The 19,049-nt window shown below is 54.5% G+C and overlaps 1 protein-coding gene across 2 annotated transcripts in view; it reads right to left on the minus strand.

The window, feature by feature from the left end:
* The window catches only part of Pdgfrb (platelet derived growth factor receptor beta), a 37,561-nt gene extending 22,730 nt beyond the window's left edge, over window positions 1–14,831 (minus strand). The window contains exon 1 of one of the 2 annotated variants that reach the window (XM_005324167.5): window positions 14,346–14,831. In XM_005324167.5, the coding sequence (XP_005324224.1) occupies window positions 14,346–14,357 (12 nt within the window). In that variant the 5' untranslated portion in view covers window positions 14,358–14,831. Of the gene's footprint in view, window positions 1–104; window positions 208–14,345 lie in introns of those variants that run through there. The other variant, XM_021725680.3, reaches the window with a different exon arrangement.
* Between the last annotated feature and the right edge of the window lie 4,218 nt (window positions 14,832–19,049).

Here is a 19,049-nt window from a genome sequence, read left to right on the forward strand (position 1 = left end):
CTAGAGCCTGGGGGCCGGAAGCTAGGGGACAGAAGCCAGGCCCAGAGAGACAATTGAGGTTGGGTGGAACTTTCTCGGTCCCTTCCCTTAGCAGCCTGTCATACCTTGGATCCCAAATAGTCACCCATAGCCAGGTATGCATGGTTCTGTCTGCAGCCTCGAGAGGAAGTAGGCCAGAGGTAGATGGGAGTCACAGGGCAAGAAATGTGGGAAGGGACCATGTGATAAAGCAACAAGGCGCCTCCTGATGCTGTGAGGCTGCAGACTTACTTTCTGAGTGGCTGCCCGCTCTGGCCACGCCCAACCTGCCCCCACCTCACCATCTCAGGCTTTCTAGTTTCCAGTCCAGAGCTGGGGAGAAGGGTTTGAGCGCCCCCCTCAGCACTGCCCCTTGAGCCATGGCTATCTCTTTGGGCTGAGTCTCCAGCTCTCAAAGTGGAATGAAGGCAAGTGTACCACCTACCAGGGCTGCATGCACAGTTTAAGGGAGATAACAGAGACCAGGGCCTCAGCTGTGGACCCCAGTCTCAATTTTCCCAAGAGCAAATCAGTGTTTCTCCTCCTCCTCCCCTCCCTTCAGAGAAGCTTGCCTGAGTCCCCTCTGGTCTTCCTCTCCCCTCTCTAAATTGCTCCAGGTCAAAGCCCAGCCCTCCTGATACCCCTCTGCAGCGCCCCCATGCCCACCCCTACTGTGCCAGCCCTTCAGCTGGACACCAGGCCTCTTTGGGCAGGAAAGAGCAGCGCCCAGGCAGAGCAACAGCCCCCACAGGGGCCTATCTGCCCCTCAGGGGTCCCCCCTGGTTCCCCCTTCCTGCCAGAGATCTGGGCCAAAGAAAATCATTAGCAGCCCAGGTTGGGGGAGGGGGTCATCTCAGCCTCCCTGCCCCTCCTCTCCCAGCCTCCCCGGCTGGCCACACTGTTTATTATTCTAAAGGAGGAATTTGGCCGGTTGGCCAGGAGATGGGAGGTCACTGAAAGGGGGCTGGCCTGGCTCTAGAAGGCTGGGTTGGCCGTGTGGGCTGGGACCTCATGGCATGCAGCCCCTGACTCTGCTCTGATATGGCACTCTCTTCTCTCCCCTCAGGCCCTCTCCTGCTGGGCCTGGGGCTGGGCGTGGCTTAGAGTCTCTGAGACTAAGCTAGGAGAGACTCTTCTTGAATAGGCAGCAGAGGCCCAGAGAGGCCCAGAATCATGACCTAGTCACAGAGCAAAAAGAGGATCCAGGCTGTGGGAAGAGGATAGGGAGGAAGAGATGAGCTCAGGGAAAGCGGAGATGCTTTGGGAGAATGTAGACACTTCAGGAGTCGTGGACTGCTTGGACTCTATGAAAAGAGCATTTTGGCTCACCTCACAAGATTTGAAACTTCTGTAAGACTGAGCTGGTCCCCAGCCTTCTCTGGGACTGTTTCCCTGTTTGTACACGGAGAAGTTTGGATAGATCAGCTCAAAGAGCTGTCCCTATTTTAAGCCTTGCCTTTTTGACGGGTCAAAGAGAAGGTTCTGGTCACCATTATTCTCAAGAAAGTGGGGCTGGTCAGAAGGGAGGGCTACACTCCTAAGGACAGAGTCACATGAGAATCGATAAACCCATCTCACTCCGTGCATCAGATGACTCTGACCATTTGGTCACTGACTTGCTGTATGGACTTTGACAAGTTGTGTCCTTCTCTTGGCCTCAGGGTTCCCATCTATACAATTAGGATTTACACACAGTCTTTCCGTGGACTTCTAGCCAGATGAACTGGGGATATGGAACCTTGCAGTGGAATGAGGAAAGACACAGGGGCAGCGAGCTAGAGATCCAGAGATTGGATGCAACAGAATGAGGATCAGGGCATCCAGACATGACCTTGGACCATCGGAATGATTCTGGACCCTGCCAGTTGTCTGCTCAATGCCTGTGGACCATTTTGTGCTTCCCAGAGGCTGCTGTGGTCTTAGGAGGTCCGGGCAGCTGACTTGGGGTGGCATTCTGCCTATGACAACTTCCCTTCAGAGAAAGGGGCTCTGCTCCAGGTAAGAGCCACATAGGACATTTTCAGTGCCAGCCTTCCCTCCTACAAACTCTAGAACAGCACAGCCATCGCCATCAGGGAGCGGGCACCCACCACCACCACCACCACCACCTACCACACTGTCCTGCTGGGAGTTCCCTGGAGCAGAAAGGGGCAGGGTCCTTAAGCAAACACTGTGCCCAGAGAGAGGTGCTGTGCGTCAGGAAGCCCTAAGGATCCCTCTATGCAAGGTTAGAGAGACACAGGTCCAAAGATAGGGTCACCGCCCAGCTCCTCAGTGAAATGGAGTTCCCTTAGGGGAATGGACTGAGGGTCCCAAGTCCAGGACAGCACGTTCGGGGAATCAGTGGCAGCCCCAGCCTTCCCTCCTCCAAGCACACACAACTCCCCACCCCTTTCCCACCGCCTTAATCTAAATAAATCCAGTCCATCTTGGCCACATCCGCCAGCAGCGGCTTCCCTCCCTCGGGGTCCTGAGGCTCCCACGACATAAGCAGGCAGGGGAGGGGGCCCCACACGGGGTGAGCACATGCACAGAGCACAGATGGCTGCCTACGCACTCGCTCACACGCTCCTAAAACACATGCAGGCGCTCACCATGTGCATGCCCGTACAAAACACATGTCACAGGGTTCCTACCACAGCACTGACTGCTGCCTGTGTGCTCTCCAACATGCCCACTGGAGATGCACCATGCCTAACAGATCACCCATGTACCCAGCATACGTGACAGTGCAAAACTACGTGCACATGGGTCCCAAGTACCCCTGAAATCACATCCATACAGATAAGCCAGAAAGCCCTGGGATGTTGTGTAGTGCTGAGCCCTTGACATATATAGACTCATTTAATCCTCAGTCAACTCTGAGATAGAGACAGTGATTATTTCCATTTTAAAGGTGAAGAAACTGAGGCAGAGAAAACCTTAGAAATTTGTCTAGGAATCCAGAGCCAAGGAGGGTAGAGCGAAAATAGAACTGTGTCTCCCTGCTCCATGCCACGCCGGCGTGCTGCTTCTGTGATCATGGCGCTTGTCTGGTTGGGGCTGGGTAGAGAGTGGGTGGGCACTGGTGGGAACAGATGGAGCGGGGAGGGATTTCGCTGAGAATCAGCAGGACTGTGGTTGATGTTGTGGAGCTGGAGAGATAAGTTCCTGCGGGGAGCCTGCATCCCTGTTTTCTGGTTTGAAATACTCGGGGACAGGAGTGTGTGTGTGTGCTGGGGAGATGATCCCATTTTCTGAGATGAGAATGAGACCAAAGAGCAGGATTGAAGAGTTGCCACTGAGCTGGTTGAGAATGTGGAGGATCCTGTCGGCCCTGGGTGGACAGAGGAACGCTTAGCCTGAAGGCAGAGATCAGACCGGGAGAAAGCCCGGCTGCAGGGGAGGGGGCGCTTGCTTGGGGCAGGCAGACTCAGGCCAGGGATGCTCTGAATAAGCAAGATGCCCGAGGAAGGAGGAGGCCTGGCCATGGGTCATGGTGTCAGAGTCTTGGAATGTCAGGACTCCACAGCTCTCAGAGATCATCTATCTAATCCAAACCCCTTCCTGGGCCCTGTTGTCCTGCTGGAGATACTGAGGCTAGTGGATCAAGGATCCGGGGTCAGACTCTGGCTGCTGCCCTTCCCTCTGAGTAGTACTATTACTCAGAAGTGTCCCCGCAGTATCCCAGCCAGACAGAGATTGGTGACAGAGACTCAGAGAAGGTTGCCAGCTAAGTTTCCAGTAGAAGTGGGACACTGATTCCAGTCTCCTGACCAGGAGCCTTGTCCTCTCTCCTCCACACCAGTGACACTTCATAGGCCCCAGGACAAACTTCACGGTGGAAGTATGGGAACCTGGGTTCTTGTCCCAGTTCTGTTGTCACTTGTGTTACAGTCCTGCCCCTCCCTGGGCCTCAGTTTCCCCATCTGTACAACTTTGGGGGCTGACTCTTGCAACTCTAAGGACCCCGCTCTGGAAGGCAGCTGTGTGCAGTGGGGAGGAGGAGGGGGGTGCTGGGGAGGGGCCCCAGCCGGGATGTCATGACTCAGCTCAGAGAAGGCAGCCAGTCTTAGGCCTGGGAGCGTGTGGGACTCACTCCGGAGCCAGGGAGTGAGTCCTCTGCCAGCAGCTGAAGAAGACGAGGGTGACAGCAGCACAGCCTGGACTTGGCAGAAAGTCTGGCCCATGTGGCCCTCCCCAAAGGGCTGAGATGTGGGTGTGGTCTTGCAGTATGGGTCAGCGAGCCCCGTCCTGGGAGGCAGGGAGGATGGCGGGGTCCGGAGCATGGGGACCTAATTACAAGTGTCAGGGAGAAACCTGGTAAGAAAGGGAGGCTCCCAACTGCCCTCCTCCATCCTGTGCTCCTCTTCTATCTGTTGAAGACGGCTCAGCGTGCCACCCCTACACATTTTTTGTGTCTCCCCAAGCCTCAGGACCACACTGAGGGCCAGAGTGAGTGAGCAACCGGGCTCAAACCACAGTTACGGGGGCTGACCCCCAAGTGCAACTCTATGCCATGCTGCTTTTAGACCCGGGGCCTTCCTAACGGCACCCCCTGAACAAAACAGCACAAATGACCAGGTTGGGGCTTTCATGGGCTCTAGCTCTGGAGCTCCCCGTGGATAGAAGCACAGGGTGGGTTTCATGGACCCCCATTTCGATTCCCCCAGCACAGACCTGGCTACTCTGAGCACTCCTTGCTGGCCCCTCACTTCCAACCTGCCTGCACCCACCTGAACTCACACTCCAGCCAGAGGAACACTCTTGCTCCCTAGACCCTCTGCAGGTAAAGGCCTGCTTCATAGCCCCTCCCGTAGGAGCCATCAGGCCCTGGCCCTGCCATAGTCTGTCATGACCCATAAGAAGGCGGTGCCCTCCCAGCTCCCCAGGGCCCAAGTCACTCATGCTGTGCTCCTCTCCTGGGAGGCCTCCCCAGGGACACAGTGGAAAGAAATGACCTATTTTCTGGAAGTCCAAAATAAAATAAAACATCTGTCTGGAACGGAGCTTTCGGCTGATAAAGAACAGACTGGTCCCCCAGCCGAGCCCCCTGCTGCGGCGCACACCCCCTCACCCATCCGAGTGTGTGCTGGGGGCAGGGAGGATGCTGGCGGCTACTTGGAATGGTGCGTGGGAAAGCGCTCAGTGTGTGCCTCGTGGCCTCTGGGGGCCCAAGGGAGGGAGCCCGGGTCCCTGTGCAGGCTGGGAACCAGCCTGGGAAGGAGGTCAGAGAGGGACAGAGGCCCCTGCCTGCCCCTGCCTGCTGCCTGCCTGCCCAGCAGGCACTTCCTGTCTCCTACAGGCGCCTTACAGGCTTCCCCTGCTGAGCCCCCACAGCCCTGATCTGCTCAGGGCTATAGGGCCTGGCCCTGCCCAGTCTCCTGAAGCTCATTTGGGCCCTCCCTCATCAGGCCTTTCAAAAGAAATAGGGACTTAAATGGCCTTGAAAATAACAAGAAGAATCATAGCTACCTCTGACTTAGGACTTGTCACCCATCACCTGGGCTAAGCTCTGTGTGAATTATCTCACTTAATCCTCAAAACAATCCCATGGCATGGTGCTGCTTCCTTGACTTAGAGATGAGGAAACTGAGGCCCAGAGAGATCGTATCACTTGCCCAAGATCACAGAGCCTGCCATAATGGCTCCAGTGTTCAATCCTGAGCAGACTGACCACCCAGCACACAGGCTCAACACCTACGTGACCACCTCTCTCAGGCAGGACACGATGAACTGGAGCCCAGCAGAGGGGACAACCAGCCAGAGCGAGACATGTTTAAGCAGTCGCCAGCCTGTTCTTTCACCCTGTCTCTGGATTTCTTTCATTCCTTCACACTCTTTTTGAGCTGAGGGAAGCTGATAGTTAGAGGAGGAAACTGTGCTACATTTTTCATAGAGACCTACAATTTTAGGGATGGAAGGGGCCATACATAGCCCTAGTTGTGTCTCCCCACCCTCTCTGCAATTGCACACCTCCCGTGACAGGGATCTCACCACCTCACCAATGGCCCCCTCCATTCTGGGGCAGCTCAGGTCCTCAGAGGTCAGACTGTCAGAGAATGTTTTTATTTCACTGAGCACAATCTGTTTTCTTGTGTCTTCTACCTCTTGGTCCTGTTTCTGTCCCCCAGCTTCTCTATCCTTATCCCAGGTTATCTTTCTTTCCACTCACTCTTCTAATACTCCCCAATCTGAAAACAAACAAAAGCCCCTATTAATTTGGAGCAGGCAGTCTGCTAAATGGGATGATCTAGGGATTTTATTTCATCCTTATAACATCCCTTAGAGGGGAACCAAGTCACTTGGCCAAAAAAGCAGAGGAACTATGAGCAACTGAGGTGGGTCTGAGCCTAAAATTGAATGCAAGCCAAGCACGGTGGTGCACACCTGTAATCCCAGAGGCTTCGGAGACTGAGGCAGGAGGATGGCAAGTTCAAAGTCAGCCTCATCAACTTAGCAAGGCCCTAAGCAACTTATTGAGACTCTGTCTCAAAATAAAAAATATGGCTGTGGATGTGGCTTAGTGGTTAAGTGCCTCTGAGTTCAATCCCTGTACACTCCCCCCCGAAAAACAACAACAACAACAACAACAACAACAACAACAAAATGAATCTACCCAAAAAAGCGAGACTACCCATCACCTACCAGAGAAAACTCCATCCACAGAGAAACATTCCCACATGGAGCTCACCCTGACAAGGTCTGTATAGAAGCCAGGCCCCCAGGGACAGGAGGATCTCCCAGAGCAGGGTCTTTTTCCTGCCCTCACTGAGGGGCAGTGTGTCCAGGGGTCCTGCTTCAGGTTGCCCAGTAATTTAAAAGTCAACATAGGGTGAGAAATCAGAATCCTTCTGCAAAAGGTAAGCATATAGGGTTGAGGAGAGGGGTCCATGTGGACGATAGCCTCTGTCTGGTCCTGTCCCTAGGGCATCTGAGGTGGAGCTTCCAGGCAGTCAGCCTAGGTGTGTGGCCAGCTCTGCCACAGGCTGCCCCTGAGGCCCCAGCACCCCTCTGCCCCACTCTGAGCTCCAGGCCTCTGGGGCTGCAGAGCTGCAGCCTTCACCATCCCTTGGCTGCCCTCCCTGCCCCCCTACCCTCCAGAGCCTCATCTCCGGCCGGTGCCATGGCAACAGAGAGCACCAGGCCCTGGCAGCCAAAGGAGCCCCCGAGAGGGGTCCCAGGCTGAGGCAGGGAGGGGGGTGTGGCAGGCGCAGACAAGCAAACCTTCTGTTCCTCGGGCTGCTGCCAGCCTGGGATCAGCCATGAGCCGGGCTGGGGGCCACAAATAGAATGCTTTCTCAGAGCCAAGTGGCCAGGGGGCAGGCTGGCCTCGGGGCCTACTCATACTGACCCACCAGCAGGCAGCCTTCCCCCACCAGACCAGAGCCTGCAAATCAGGCAGGGGTAGCTGGCTAATGAGGAAACCTGCCATTAGTCGGTGCCAATTATGGAACATTGAGATTCCCCTCAGAGCCCTCCCAGGCCGCCAAGCAGGAGGAAGGGAAACTTCCACGTCTCGGTGACCTCTCGCTTTCTCAGCATCTCTTCTCCTACCCCCTTCTTCAGTCTTCACCCTCTGATTCTCCCACTCACTGTTCCTTAGCCTCTCTGAGACTCCGTCTCTGACTTGCCTTTGAGCTGTCAAGGCTCTTGATGGAGTTAATACAAGCAAATGTGCAGGACGGGGCCTGGCCCACGGCCCTCTGCAAAGCCCGAGGCCATCTTCTTCTTATTCATTCGCTCACGGGAGAATCAGTCATTCACTTAGTCAGCACACAGCTGAGACCCCACCAGGCCAGGCTCACCAACAAGGCATGCATGTGACACATGAGATGGCCCAGGAAAACTCTCCCAGAGGGGCTCTCAGGAAGGGGTAGCTGCTGTTTTTATTGACGTTGGCAGCAGCATCCCTTCCTAGTTCACTGGGAACTCGTTCACTAGTTCACTTCCTAGTTCAGCAAGGATGGACACACTCGGTGGCCAGCCTAGGACCAGAAGCCAGATCCGATGACTCTCAGTGCACTGTCTGCCAACTGGCTCTTTCCTGTACCTTTGTCTTAGTCCCACAATTTGATTCCCCACAAATCAGGAAATATACCTAACAATTATCTGAGATAGCTCCATGTTCCTAATATGAGATTAAGCCTACAGTAGGTGCTCAATAGATACTTACAGAGCATGGGTGATCAAATGGCTGTGTAGAATGGGCTCTTCTAGACCTCAGGCCAGGGGCCTCAGCTGCCCCTGCTAACCCAGGATTCACTAGGCTGGGAAACTGGGATGGGCAGGCAGTGGTGACCTTTTCCCTTCAGAAAGGAAATGGGACAGGCTGATTGAGGCAGAACAGACACATGGGACCTTAAATCTAATGGATTATGCCTGATGCCACCCAGGGCAGAAAAATGGCACAGGAGCTCAGCCAGGCTGGGAGCAGCAGGTCTAGTCTCCTGGGCCTAAGTCTAGTTCTTCTGTCTTGTTACTGTGTGACTTCCTGAGTTTAACTTCTCTGAGTCTCAGTTTCCTACAAGATGGCATAAGAGACCTCCTTTTCCACTGCTGTGAGGAGTAGAGATGACACATAATAGGTGCTCAGTAAATACTATTGCAATTGTATGATGAGTTCAGTAGAGAAGGAGAGTAGGGCTTCCTGAGGGAGGTGGCCTTGAGCTAGGCCTCTGGGGTTCAGTTGAGCTGTTTGGCAGACGATGCCAGTGTGGGGCGTAACATAGAACTCCGTGTGAGCAGTCCAGGGAGGCAGGAGTGGTTGGGCATCTGAGAGAATTGGTAGAGAGATCAGTTAGACCAGAGATTGGGGTTCTTCAGCAAAGAGGTAGATGAGGGGCAGGGAAGGAAGCTGACCTTTGGGAAAGGTTTGGGGTGCTAGGTGAGGATTTTGGCTTTGCCCTGGAGACACTGTGAAGCCAACCTTTCAGGGCATTGGTGATAATGGTGGGCACCTAGCCTCTCCTGGGATCGTGCTGTAACACCAAGCACTCTGGGGGTGGGGAGCCCCACTTAGGACAGTGACATAAGTGGGTTGGCATTTTGTGGGAGGCTATGGATTGGGATAGGGGGCAGGGAGTCAGGGAGGCCAATTCCCAGGATGAGGCCCCACAAACCCAGCCTGAAGCCCCTGGCAAGACCAACTACATTACTTCCGGGGCAAGTGCAAAAGGAAAAAAAAAAAAAAAACAAGCATCCTGGTTGAAAAATATTAAGAATGACAAGACAGTGACCGCTGAGCCTTAGACCAAGTGCACGTTCTTCTAAACATGGGGCCCTGATGAAGCTGAATGCTCATGAAGTCACCCTGCTCCCTGGACGAAAGTAAAAACCATCTGTCCGTCTGTCCATCCCTCCGTCCAGCCATCTCCCAGTGCCTCTCCTTCTCTACCCACGGCTGCACTAGGCATTCAGCAGACGGATCTCGGGCTGGCAGTTGATAAGGAACCCAGTACAGGCCAGATGGAGTCGCCCACAGTCCATGGGGTCAAGGCTAATCCTTTACCTCAAGTCCAGTGCCCTGGGTTAAGAGAGGCCAGGCTCCTGTGACGTGTTTATAGAGTTGAGCCCTGTCCCTCCAGGGAGGACTGGAATTCTCTGCCCCTCCATGTCCGCTTAGGCTCAGACGCCGGTGGGATCACAGCTCTTGGGGGTTCACTTTCCAGGAAAGAGAAGTAAGCAACAGAGTGTGGTAAAGCAGCCCTGAGAGCCTGGAAGGGACTCTTGGGAGCTGAAGGCAAAGTTGGCTGGACCCCTGGAGCCCTTGAACTTCTCCCTTGCCCTCCCTCCTCTTTAAGAGGAAACCCTGGCCAGAATGGAGAAGTGATGTGACCAACGGTTCCTGGCCCAGAAAACTACCCCACGGGGGTTCCCAACCTTCGTCAAGATGGCTTTACTTCCCTTCAGTCCAAATCGGTCCCTTAACTTCCCCCAGCGAGACCAGAAGCTGAGCACTGGACGACATATTAGGTCTTTAGAGGGGTGGTGACAATACAGCAAAGGGAAGATAGGTCCCAGGCTCAGCCATCACCCTCGGCCTGCACAGCCTGTAGCACATCCCTTCTCCTTCCTGGACCCAAGGAAGTCAAACCACGTGACCCCAAAAGTCCTTTTCATCTCTTGACATTCAGGAACTTCCTGACCCTCTGGCCTTCCCAAGGGACAGCCCTCTCCATCATAGGGCGGAGGAGCTCGTACCTCCCGCAGATGAAAGGTTCGGGCACCTGAGACATCAAACAGCCTGATCGGAAGCAGGAGAAGCGAGGGTATTAATGCAGTGAAAGCAGTACACTTTGATTTTCAAAGTCCTGCACCAGGCTGGGGCGGGGTACCCCAGAAAGCCCCTGGGTGGATGGAGCACTGGAGCGAGGGTTGGGGGTTCAGGACATTCTTTTCTGGATGCTCTGAACCTGAAGGCCAGAGAGGGACATGAAGTGGACTTGTGCACTGGAAGCAAAAATTGTGTCAGTTCCACACTTACTCCCAACAAGGCTGGGTCTCTGTGTCCACTCCTTCTGTCACCTCTGGAGCCCATAACTGATTTGAGTTAAAGCCTTACTTTCTCTTGAAATGTGAGCCGATGGGGTTTGTCAGTAGCCCCAGGACTACTCCACCAAGTGCAGGAGCTGGGCTGAGCACCGCACCCATGCTGTCACCTCCTGGAGTCCACTGACCCTAAAGGTCATCCACCTAGCCTCTAACAGGCCTACCTCCCAGACTTCTGTGGCTCTTAGTGTCCCAGGGAAATGAGCATGTGGACTCTGCAGGAACATGTCCTCCGAGCTCTCTGAGAAACCAAATGCATTAAGGGGCCCCTGCAATTGTTAGAAAGTTCCTCCTCGTATTGCAGGTTAGGATTTTCCATTAGTGGCCATTGATCCTGACCTCTTTCTGTAATGTGTAGACAAAGGGTAAGGGGAAAAAAAAAACCCTTTCATTTTGAAGTTAAATATGCATGATCTCCGCATACACTGCGGAGCTTGTGCTGCTGCTGATCCGGGCCAGCGTGGCTTAGAATCCTGGAATTGTTCTGGGGCTGGAAGGGAGCTTGGTGATGGTCTGGGTCATGCTCCTTGTTTGACTTATGAGAAGACTGAGGCCCAGAGAGGGACCGACTTGCCCAAGGTCACATGGCCTTCCAGGGTTGATGACCCCCAGTGGAATGCTGAGGGGGCCCCCACAGCTAAGGCGCGTCCTCAGAGTCTATGCCGGGTCCAGGGCCCCACCCAGCCTCGTGTCACAAGTTTCTAGAGTCAGAAATGTTTGCGCGCAAATCCCAGCTCCTCCACTTCTGAGCTGTGTGTTTCTGGGTAATTGACTTAACTTTTCTGGGCATTTCTTCATCAGTAAAATGGAGAGTGTTTATATTGACTCCCAGAGGTCATTATAATAATCAAATTAGTCCAGCAAATATTAATTATGAGCTTACTAATTGCCAGGCATGTTCTAAGTAAGTGCTGAGGAACACAGCAGTGACCTGTGAGGTAATGTTCACAAACACAATTAAAATGCACGTAGCTGGCTCCTCCTGCATACACTGCACCCTAGCTCTCAAAGCTCTGACCCTTAGAAGAGATGGAGACCCTTGACCCTCCCTCCCCTCACCCCTGATGAGGAGGACTGTAAAAACAACTTCATCCCAAAGACCCACTGCCCACATGGTTCTGAAGCATCTGCAGGAAATGGAGGGGGACTCAGGGCTGTCTAGGGGTCCCCTCATTCCTCCCTCCCTCTCCAACATACTTCATAGCCTGTCCTGGACAAAACACCCAGAGTCCCTTCCTATAGCCCTGAAGTGGTCCCAGGTACTGCATAAGGTACCAAGAGGACAAAGCAAGCCTTCAGAGTGTACGTGGTGTCCAGTCTGTTCTATGGGCAGGGGTCATTGTGGGCTACCATCCTTAACGTAGCCAAGTGGTCCTGTGCAGGAGGCAGAGAGAGCAGCCCTCTCTTGTTAGCAGCCCCAGGACCACCCCACAAAGTGCAGGAACTGGGTGAAGTGCCTCACCTATGCTGTTACCACCTGGAGCTCACAAACTTCCCTGTTGCTCACAGAGGAGGAAACTGAGGCCCAAAGAGGCAAAGCACTGGCCCACGGTCACCCATTCAGCCAGAAGCCAAATGAGGTAAGGGCACAATCATCTGGAGCCCAAGCTTATTGGTATTCATTGGCAGTGTCCACTACCTCCCAGATAGGAAAGCAGCCAGAGAGGGGACACAGGGGTTTGAGGTGGACCACTCCGAGGATGTCAGTTGAGCCAGGGTGAGCCCCGGGCTCCTGACTCGAAATGCACAGTGCTCACTGCTGCCTGCCCACATCTGTGGGCAATTACCAGCCAGCTCTTCTCCCACAGAGGAGGGAGGGCTGCCTGATAACTGCTGTCCGACCAGATGCCTCCTTCTCTCAGAACCAAGCCAGGGACTGGGCAGACCTTGCAGCAGTCAGACCAGAGGCTGCACTTTGAGCCGGGGCAGGTGCTGAAGCCAGGGGCAGCCTCTGGGGAGCGTGAAGGACTACCTGCTGACCAGGGGCTCCCTGCACTGTGCTGGGGTTAAGCCTTTGGGTTCAGACAGACCAACTCTTCTCACTGCATGACCTGGAAAATCATTTAACCTCTCTAAACCTCAGTTTCCTCATCTGAAAAAATGGGTGTAGTAGCCACCAATTTCAGAGCCTTGCTTTGAGGATTATAAGGTAGATGTGGTAGAGGCTTTTGTGGTGGATGCTGGTGATAGGTCCCCCAGTGCTGTTGTGGCTTTAGGGTCTCCTGTCTGGAGATAAGGCAGGACTGTGTGCCCTCAGAACACCTTGTTAGAGCCCTCTGAGAATTCTGGGGGTGGCAGAGGCCGGCAGAGACGCTCCTTCCTGCTTGTGATAAAGAAATGCCATCTGGAGAAGCTACCTGATAACTCTGGAAGGAAGGCAGGAGGCCTGACCAGAAGGTTACTAGGGACACAGGACAGCCAAACCTGGAGTCTGAAAAATCTGATGTGCAAACAGGATATAAACAGCAACCAGGCTCCAGCTCCAAGTGCAGGGCAGGGCCCTGGAGGAACCAGGAATGCTGCCGGGAAGAGGTGAAGCAGCAGGGCCTTGGGGGAGGAGGAGGAGGGCAGATGCCCGCAGACAGGTTAGTGCCAATTTCTTCTGAATGGTCCGGGATCTGACTGAGCTGGGTGTAGCGGCACACACCTGTCATCCCAGCTACTCAGAAGGCTGAGGCGGGAGGATCTCAAGTTCTAGGCCAGCTTGGGCAACTTAGCAAGATCCAAATAAAAATTACAAAGGACTGGGAAGGTAGCTCAGTCGTAGAGTGCGAGCCCCAAGTTCAACCCCTAGAACAATCAATCAATCGATCAATAGATAGCTCGATTGGAGTAACAGGGTAGGAGAAGATTCCTGTCTCCTCAGGGTCTGCCACTTACTAGCTGTGTGGCTATAGTTGCATGCTGCTGCGTGGCTGCTCATGTGTAGAGCAGAGGAAATACAGTCCCTGCTCTGGTGAGCATCACAGGAGATATTCTCAGAGTACTGGGCACAGGCCTGGCATGCAGTAAGTGTCAATCAGTGGCAGCCACTGTTAGGAGGTGGGGCTTCCTACAGGCATTGGAGAGCCACAGATGGGCTCTGGGCAGGGAGGTGGCGTGTCCGACTCCTGTTTTATGATGGAGCTGAGAAGGGGCAGAGTCCAGAAGGAGGAAGAGAGCGAGAGGCTGCCCTTCTTCAAAGAGGAGCCTCCAGATCTGACAGCTGGGTCAGGACTGCTGGGCCTGTGCTAGGCCAGTTGCTGAGGCCCCTTCGGACTCAGAACTTTCCCAGCGGCTGGGGCTTTAGAAGGACGACTTAGGAATCTGGAAAATTTGCAAATCCATTTAAATCCCCAAAGGTTGCCTGGCGGCTGACTGGCCTAGAGCCAGGCTGATTCTTAGGATCAAAGCTTGGGCCAAGGGACAGAGACTAGTCTCTGAAGTCCCCGTACCTTGCTAGGTTTCTTTCTAGGTATCCTGCGTGCCACCTCCCAATTCCCCACCCCTGCCCCTCTCTGTTCCCTCACACTCACACACACCATAGACTGTGATGGACATCAGAGGCCCTGCTCGGCATCCAGAGTCTCTGGGGGCTGTTGTCTTGAAGAGGGCAGGGGGCAGCAGCGCCTGCCGCCCTCCGGGTGGGGAGGAGAGACCTGACTCCTCCAGCCCTGACACCGCCCGCAGCCACCCAGCCTCCGCCCATCTGGTTTTGTTAAAAATATTTTCCATTCTTTTTTATCTACCCAAAGAGGCACTGGCTGGGACAAGGGGACAGGGCATGGGGTTGGGGGTCTCCCCTCTCCCTCACTTACCTCTCCGCTCATGGCTTCTGTTGTGGGCAGGGTCCCAGGCTGTGGGCTGTCACCCCCTCCAGGAAGTCCGCCTTACTGCCCTCTCCCAGGTATCAGAAAGACTTTGCTGGACCTGAGATGGGCAACAGCTGGGTTGAAGGGCAGGCAGGAGCCTTGCAAGCTCTCTGAGACGCAGGAGAGCGGGAGGGGGTGCTGCACGGGTGAGGAGCGGGCGGCCTCGCCTCACTCCCAAAGCATCCTTAGGGAGGAGCAGAGTTGCCAGGAGGGGCCGCCCTGAGTCTGGCCGGCGGTGTCTGCTGGGCACAGGCTGCTGCCGGGTGGCTGGTCTGAGGGGCCTGGCTCTCTCCTCCCTGTTGGTCTCCTCCTCTCTGGCTCCAAGTTGCTTACAGAACGATCTAGGGTCCCAGCTAGGTGGGCAGGGACTGCCACCGCGGACAGCCCCCGGAGCTCTCACCACTGTGGGCTTCCCTGCCCCCCCACTTTGGGGGAAAGGCTGCAGGGCCGCCTCTGATTGGCCCAGCTGGGAGAAGGGGGGCGGTGGGGCCAGGAGGGTGGACGCGTGCGTCTGTTTTCAATTTCAGGGTTTTTTTTTTTCTCCCTCTTTCTTTTCCCCCCAAGTTTCTTGTTTTTCTTCCTCTTTTCCCTCTGCTTGCTCCCTCCCGTCGCCTGCTCTCTCAGGATGTGAGGGGATGTTTAGAAATTCCGCAGCCCACGCCAGCCACTGAGTCACTTTTATTAAAGAGTAGCCCAGCTTCACTGCCTGGTGCCTGCCTCTGGTGGCAGCCTCCCCTTGCGATGGCAAGGGCACCTGGGGGTGCCCTTTCTCTGTGCCTCAGTTTCCCCATCTGTAAAGGAAGCTCTGATGCTGTACATGGCTGCTTCAGGGGATGTTCATTCATTGAACAAGCATACTGAGCTCTCACTGTGTGCTAAACAATGTTGGGTGGGGGGATAGAGCGCAAGACAAGGCCACTAGGCAAGCAGTACCCAGCTAGAGGACAGGGGCTGAGAGTGCACTCAGAGGGACAGCTAACTGAGGTGCATTTCTGAGAAGAGGGGACTTGGAAGAGGTAGAAACACCCTCCAAGATGATCAGTCACTCTTTAGAAGAATCCAGAGAACTGGCACAGAGAGAACAACTTGCCCAAGGTTTCCCCAGATCTTCAGGCATATTCCCTTCAGCATCTCAAAGACCCGGAAACCAGGAAGGGATTATTTGCCCTGTTTATAGCAAGGAAACTGAGGCCCAGAGACACCCCAAGACCTTCCTGAGCTCACAGAACAACAGAAGAAGCAGACCTGGTACATCACAGGGTGGAAGGGACGCAGGTCATCCTAAGACCCACACCCCAGCACAGTCAGGCGCTCCAGCTCTGCCATCTTCCTGGGTTACCCTGTGGCTCTTGCTTTCAGTCACTCAACAAGACATTCTGAGTATCTGTTATGCTCCTTTTCCATCCTTACCCTCCTTCCCCCGTAGGGCTGCCAAACCTCAGGCTCCCGGCTGGTTCTTTTCTTATACCCTCCCCTCCTCCGATTAGATGTCTCTGGTTGCAGACTCCCAGGCTTCACAGCCAAGAGCATCATCTTAAAGGGACTTAAAAGGATAGAGCTGAGTCACCTCCTGCCCCTATTACGTACATATGGGGAAACTGAGTCCCAGAGGGGAAAAGAAGGTGTCCCAATTCACACACGTAGACCCTGGCTCTGCCCTCCTTCCTCTCTGCCCTCTGCACTTCTGCCTGCCCCCTGTTCCTCCCCAGTCCCATCCAGGCCCCTGTTCACAGAGCAGAGCTGAGATTCCCTTGAGCTGAGATTCCATGCCAGCCACAGTAGTTTATCTTGCAATCACTTCTTGGTTTTATCCCGGTAGAAATTGCCCAGCAAACCATCTGAGCTGGACCACATGGGAGAGGGGCTCTCAGACTAGATCAGGCCATGGGTAGGGTAATGAGTCACCCAGGAAAGGGGACCTGGTCCAGGGTTTGGTGGTCAGAGGGGAACATGGGGTGATCCCACAGACCACAGGGACAGACTTGCACAGGATTCTTGTGCCCAAAGATTGCATTGGAAATTTACAATTCTCTGAGCTCAGTTCCCTAGATTGCAAAAAGAAAGAGAAGAACAGAGGAGGGGGAAGGAAAGAAGAGTGGGGAAGGGAGGAAGGAGCAGAAAGAGAAGAAATGTATAACTTTCCTCCTAGCGTCCTTGTCTGCTTACCTCTAAACCCTTGGACCAGTTGCTGCAACCAGCATAGCTCTGGGGAAGCAAAGAGGAGTTTCCACCCCTTATTTCCTAAGGAAGCTATTCTGGAGCAAGGCCTTGTTGAAAGACCTTGGTCTCTTGTTCTGCTTGAGCCTCGGTTTCCCCATCTGTCCATAACAGGCAGGGCTTGCTATTATGGGAGGCCTTTGGGATGATCTGTCTGCAAACTCTCTTACAGTTAGACTCTGGCTAGGAAGAAGAGGCTGGTGGACCCCAGGGCAGGGGACAGCTGGGGGCCAGAGATGCAGCAGAGGGGAGGGGGTGGTTGATGGTAGCTCCCTGGGGAAGTTGGCTGCCGCCGGTTTCCGGCCAGCCCAGCCATCCGACTGGCCCATCTGGAAACACTTAGCCCCTACCACCATTAACCCTTGGTGGGCACCAGGGCTGTTCTTCCTCCTCTCCTCTGAGATGTGGGTGGGAGATGCAGAGCTCCACAGAATACCACAGAGTGCTCACTAAGGCCAGGATGCTGAGACAGAAATGTCATGACTGAGGGCAGTTTCTGGAGCCAGAGAAAAGCCTGGGTTCAAATCCCAGCTTCTCCAGGTTCAAGCTGTATGACCTTGTGCAAGTCATTTAAATGCTTGAGCCTCTATTTCTTCCTCTGGAAAACTGGGTTAATTTAAGGACAGATTCTTTTTTTTTTTTTTAATTTTTTTGTAGTTGTAGATGGACAGAATACCAAATAGCTTTTATTTTCTCATTTTGATGTGGTGCTGAGGATCGAACCTAGTGCCTCATTCATGCTAAGCAAGCCCTCTGCCACTGCACTACAGCCCCAGCCCAAGGACAGATTCTTAAGAGCATTTAAGAAATTCTTAAGATTTTTACTGTCCCTGGAAGGCCTAGTGCAGTGTCCAAAGTGTGGCAGAGTAGGAAAATTCACACTCTGCCTCTCTGGCTCTCTATCTGCAAGCACAAGGACCTGGCTTCTCTGCTCCTATTGTACAGGGCAATGGACAGGGTACCTGGGCAGTATAGTAACATCATGCTGGGGAGGTCAACAGGGCCCCCAGCCCCACTGGGAGCAGAATAGGCCGTGAGCACTCTCAACTACCCAGATACCGGGAGCCAGGTCCAGCCTCAGACACGCCTGTCCCAGGAAAGGTTGGACTCAGCTGGGAGTATGGACTCAGTGTGGGGAGTCCTGCTGGGGTGACTGAGACATCATGCAGAGGGGCTCTGGGCCTTAGGGCTCCACTTCCTTTCCCCTGGCATGGCAGGACCTTCAAGGGTTAAGACCCTGAGCTCCGATGTGGGCAGTTTCAGCCCAGCTCTGCCAACTTCTAGCTGTGCAACAACCAAGTCTCCGAATTCGCTGAGCCTCAGTACTTTCAGGTATTCAAGCAGACACACGTGCACACCTGGCAGGGGTGGACAGGCCTGAGGGAGCCGTGTGCACGGTGTTTTGTGCAAGCCCTAGAGCAAGAACGAGAGGGCTCCACCAAGGCAGCTGATCCTCAGGTGTGTGGGGAGGTGCTGTCCCCACGTGGTCAGTGCCTGAGGGAAGCCTGTCCAGCCTGCTCATGTCACGTTAGGGCCGACATGGCCGAGGTCAGTGATGGAAGCGACTGTGCCAGGCTTCATGCGGTGCCGTGTCAGCCACAGGCAGGGGCTGCAGCCAGGCTTTTGTCTGGACGTATGCTCTTCCCTGAAGGAGGGAACCAGGATGAGCAGACCCCCCTCCTAAGACCCCACCCACGCCTGTCAGAGCCGGAAGCAGTGGCTCTCAGTCAGATGGGGGTCAGGGGCCGGAAAGGGAGCTCCAGGGGGAGCATTCCCAGTGGGCCAGCTCAGCACTCACACAGGCAGAGCCAGCGGCCACCACATCTGGCTCTCCCACGCTCCCGGAGCAGCTCCCCGGCTCCCCAGGCAGGGGTGGGGTGTGGGGAAGCAGCACACATGTCCCAGGCATCGACAGTCATCTTGGCTGCCAGGGCCAGGAGGACCTGAGAGTTGTCCATTGTACAGGCATGGTGACTGAGGCCCAGAGAATGGAGGGGGCTTGCGTGAGGTTCACAGAGAAGGTGACCCTGAAACACAGGTCCCTTGGCCCCCAGCTCAGCATCCTTCTGCCCTGTACAATAGGAGCAGAGAAGCCAGGTCCTTGTGCTTGCAGATGGAGAGCCAGAGAGGCAGAGTAGGAATTTCCAAAACTTCTGGACATTTATTTGGTAGCCACCACAGTGGGCAGAGGAACTTGTGGGGACCTTGGGTTACTATCCACTCAGGATCCCTAGGACTCCTCTTATTTAACTAGACTACAGCCATTGAGGCCTTCAGGGATCCCAGGAAATGAGGGTTTCAAGACACTACTCCCTGGGCCTCACTCCAAACCCCTTGCTGGCCTCCATTTCAGTGCCCCCAGGACCACAGGGACTGAGTTGTGTCCTTCTGGCACACAGAGATGTTTCAAAGATCACCACAACAGCAGCGCCC

Source organism: Ictidomys tridecemlineatus, chromosome 1, assembly GCF_052094955.1.
Source record: "Ictidomys tridecemlineatus isolate mIctTri1 chromosome 1, mIctTri1.hap1, whole genome shotgun sequence".
Taxonomy (NCBI): Eukaryota; Metazoa; Chordata; class Mammalia; order Rodentia; family Sciuridae; genus Ictidomys; species Ictidomys tridecemlineatus.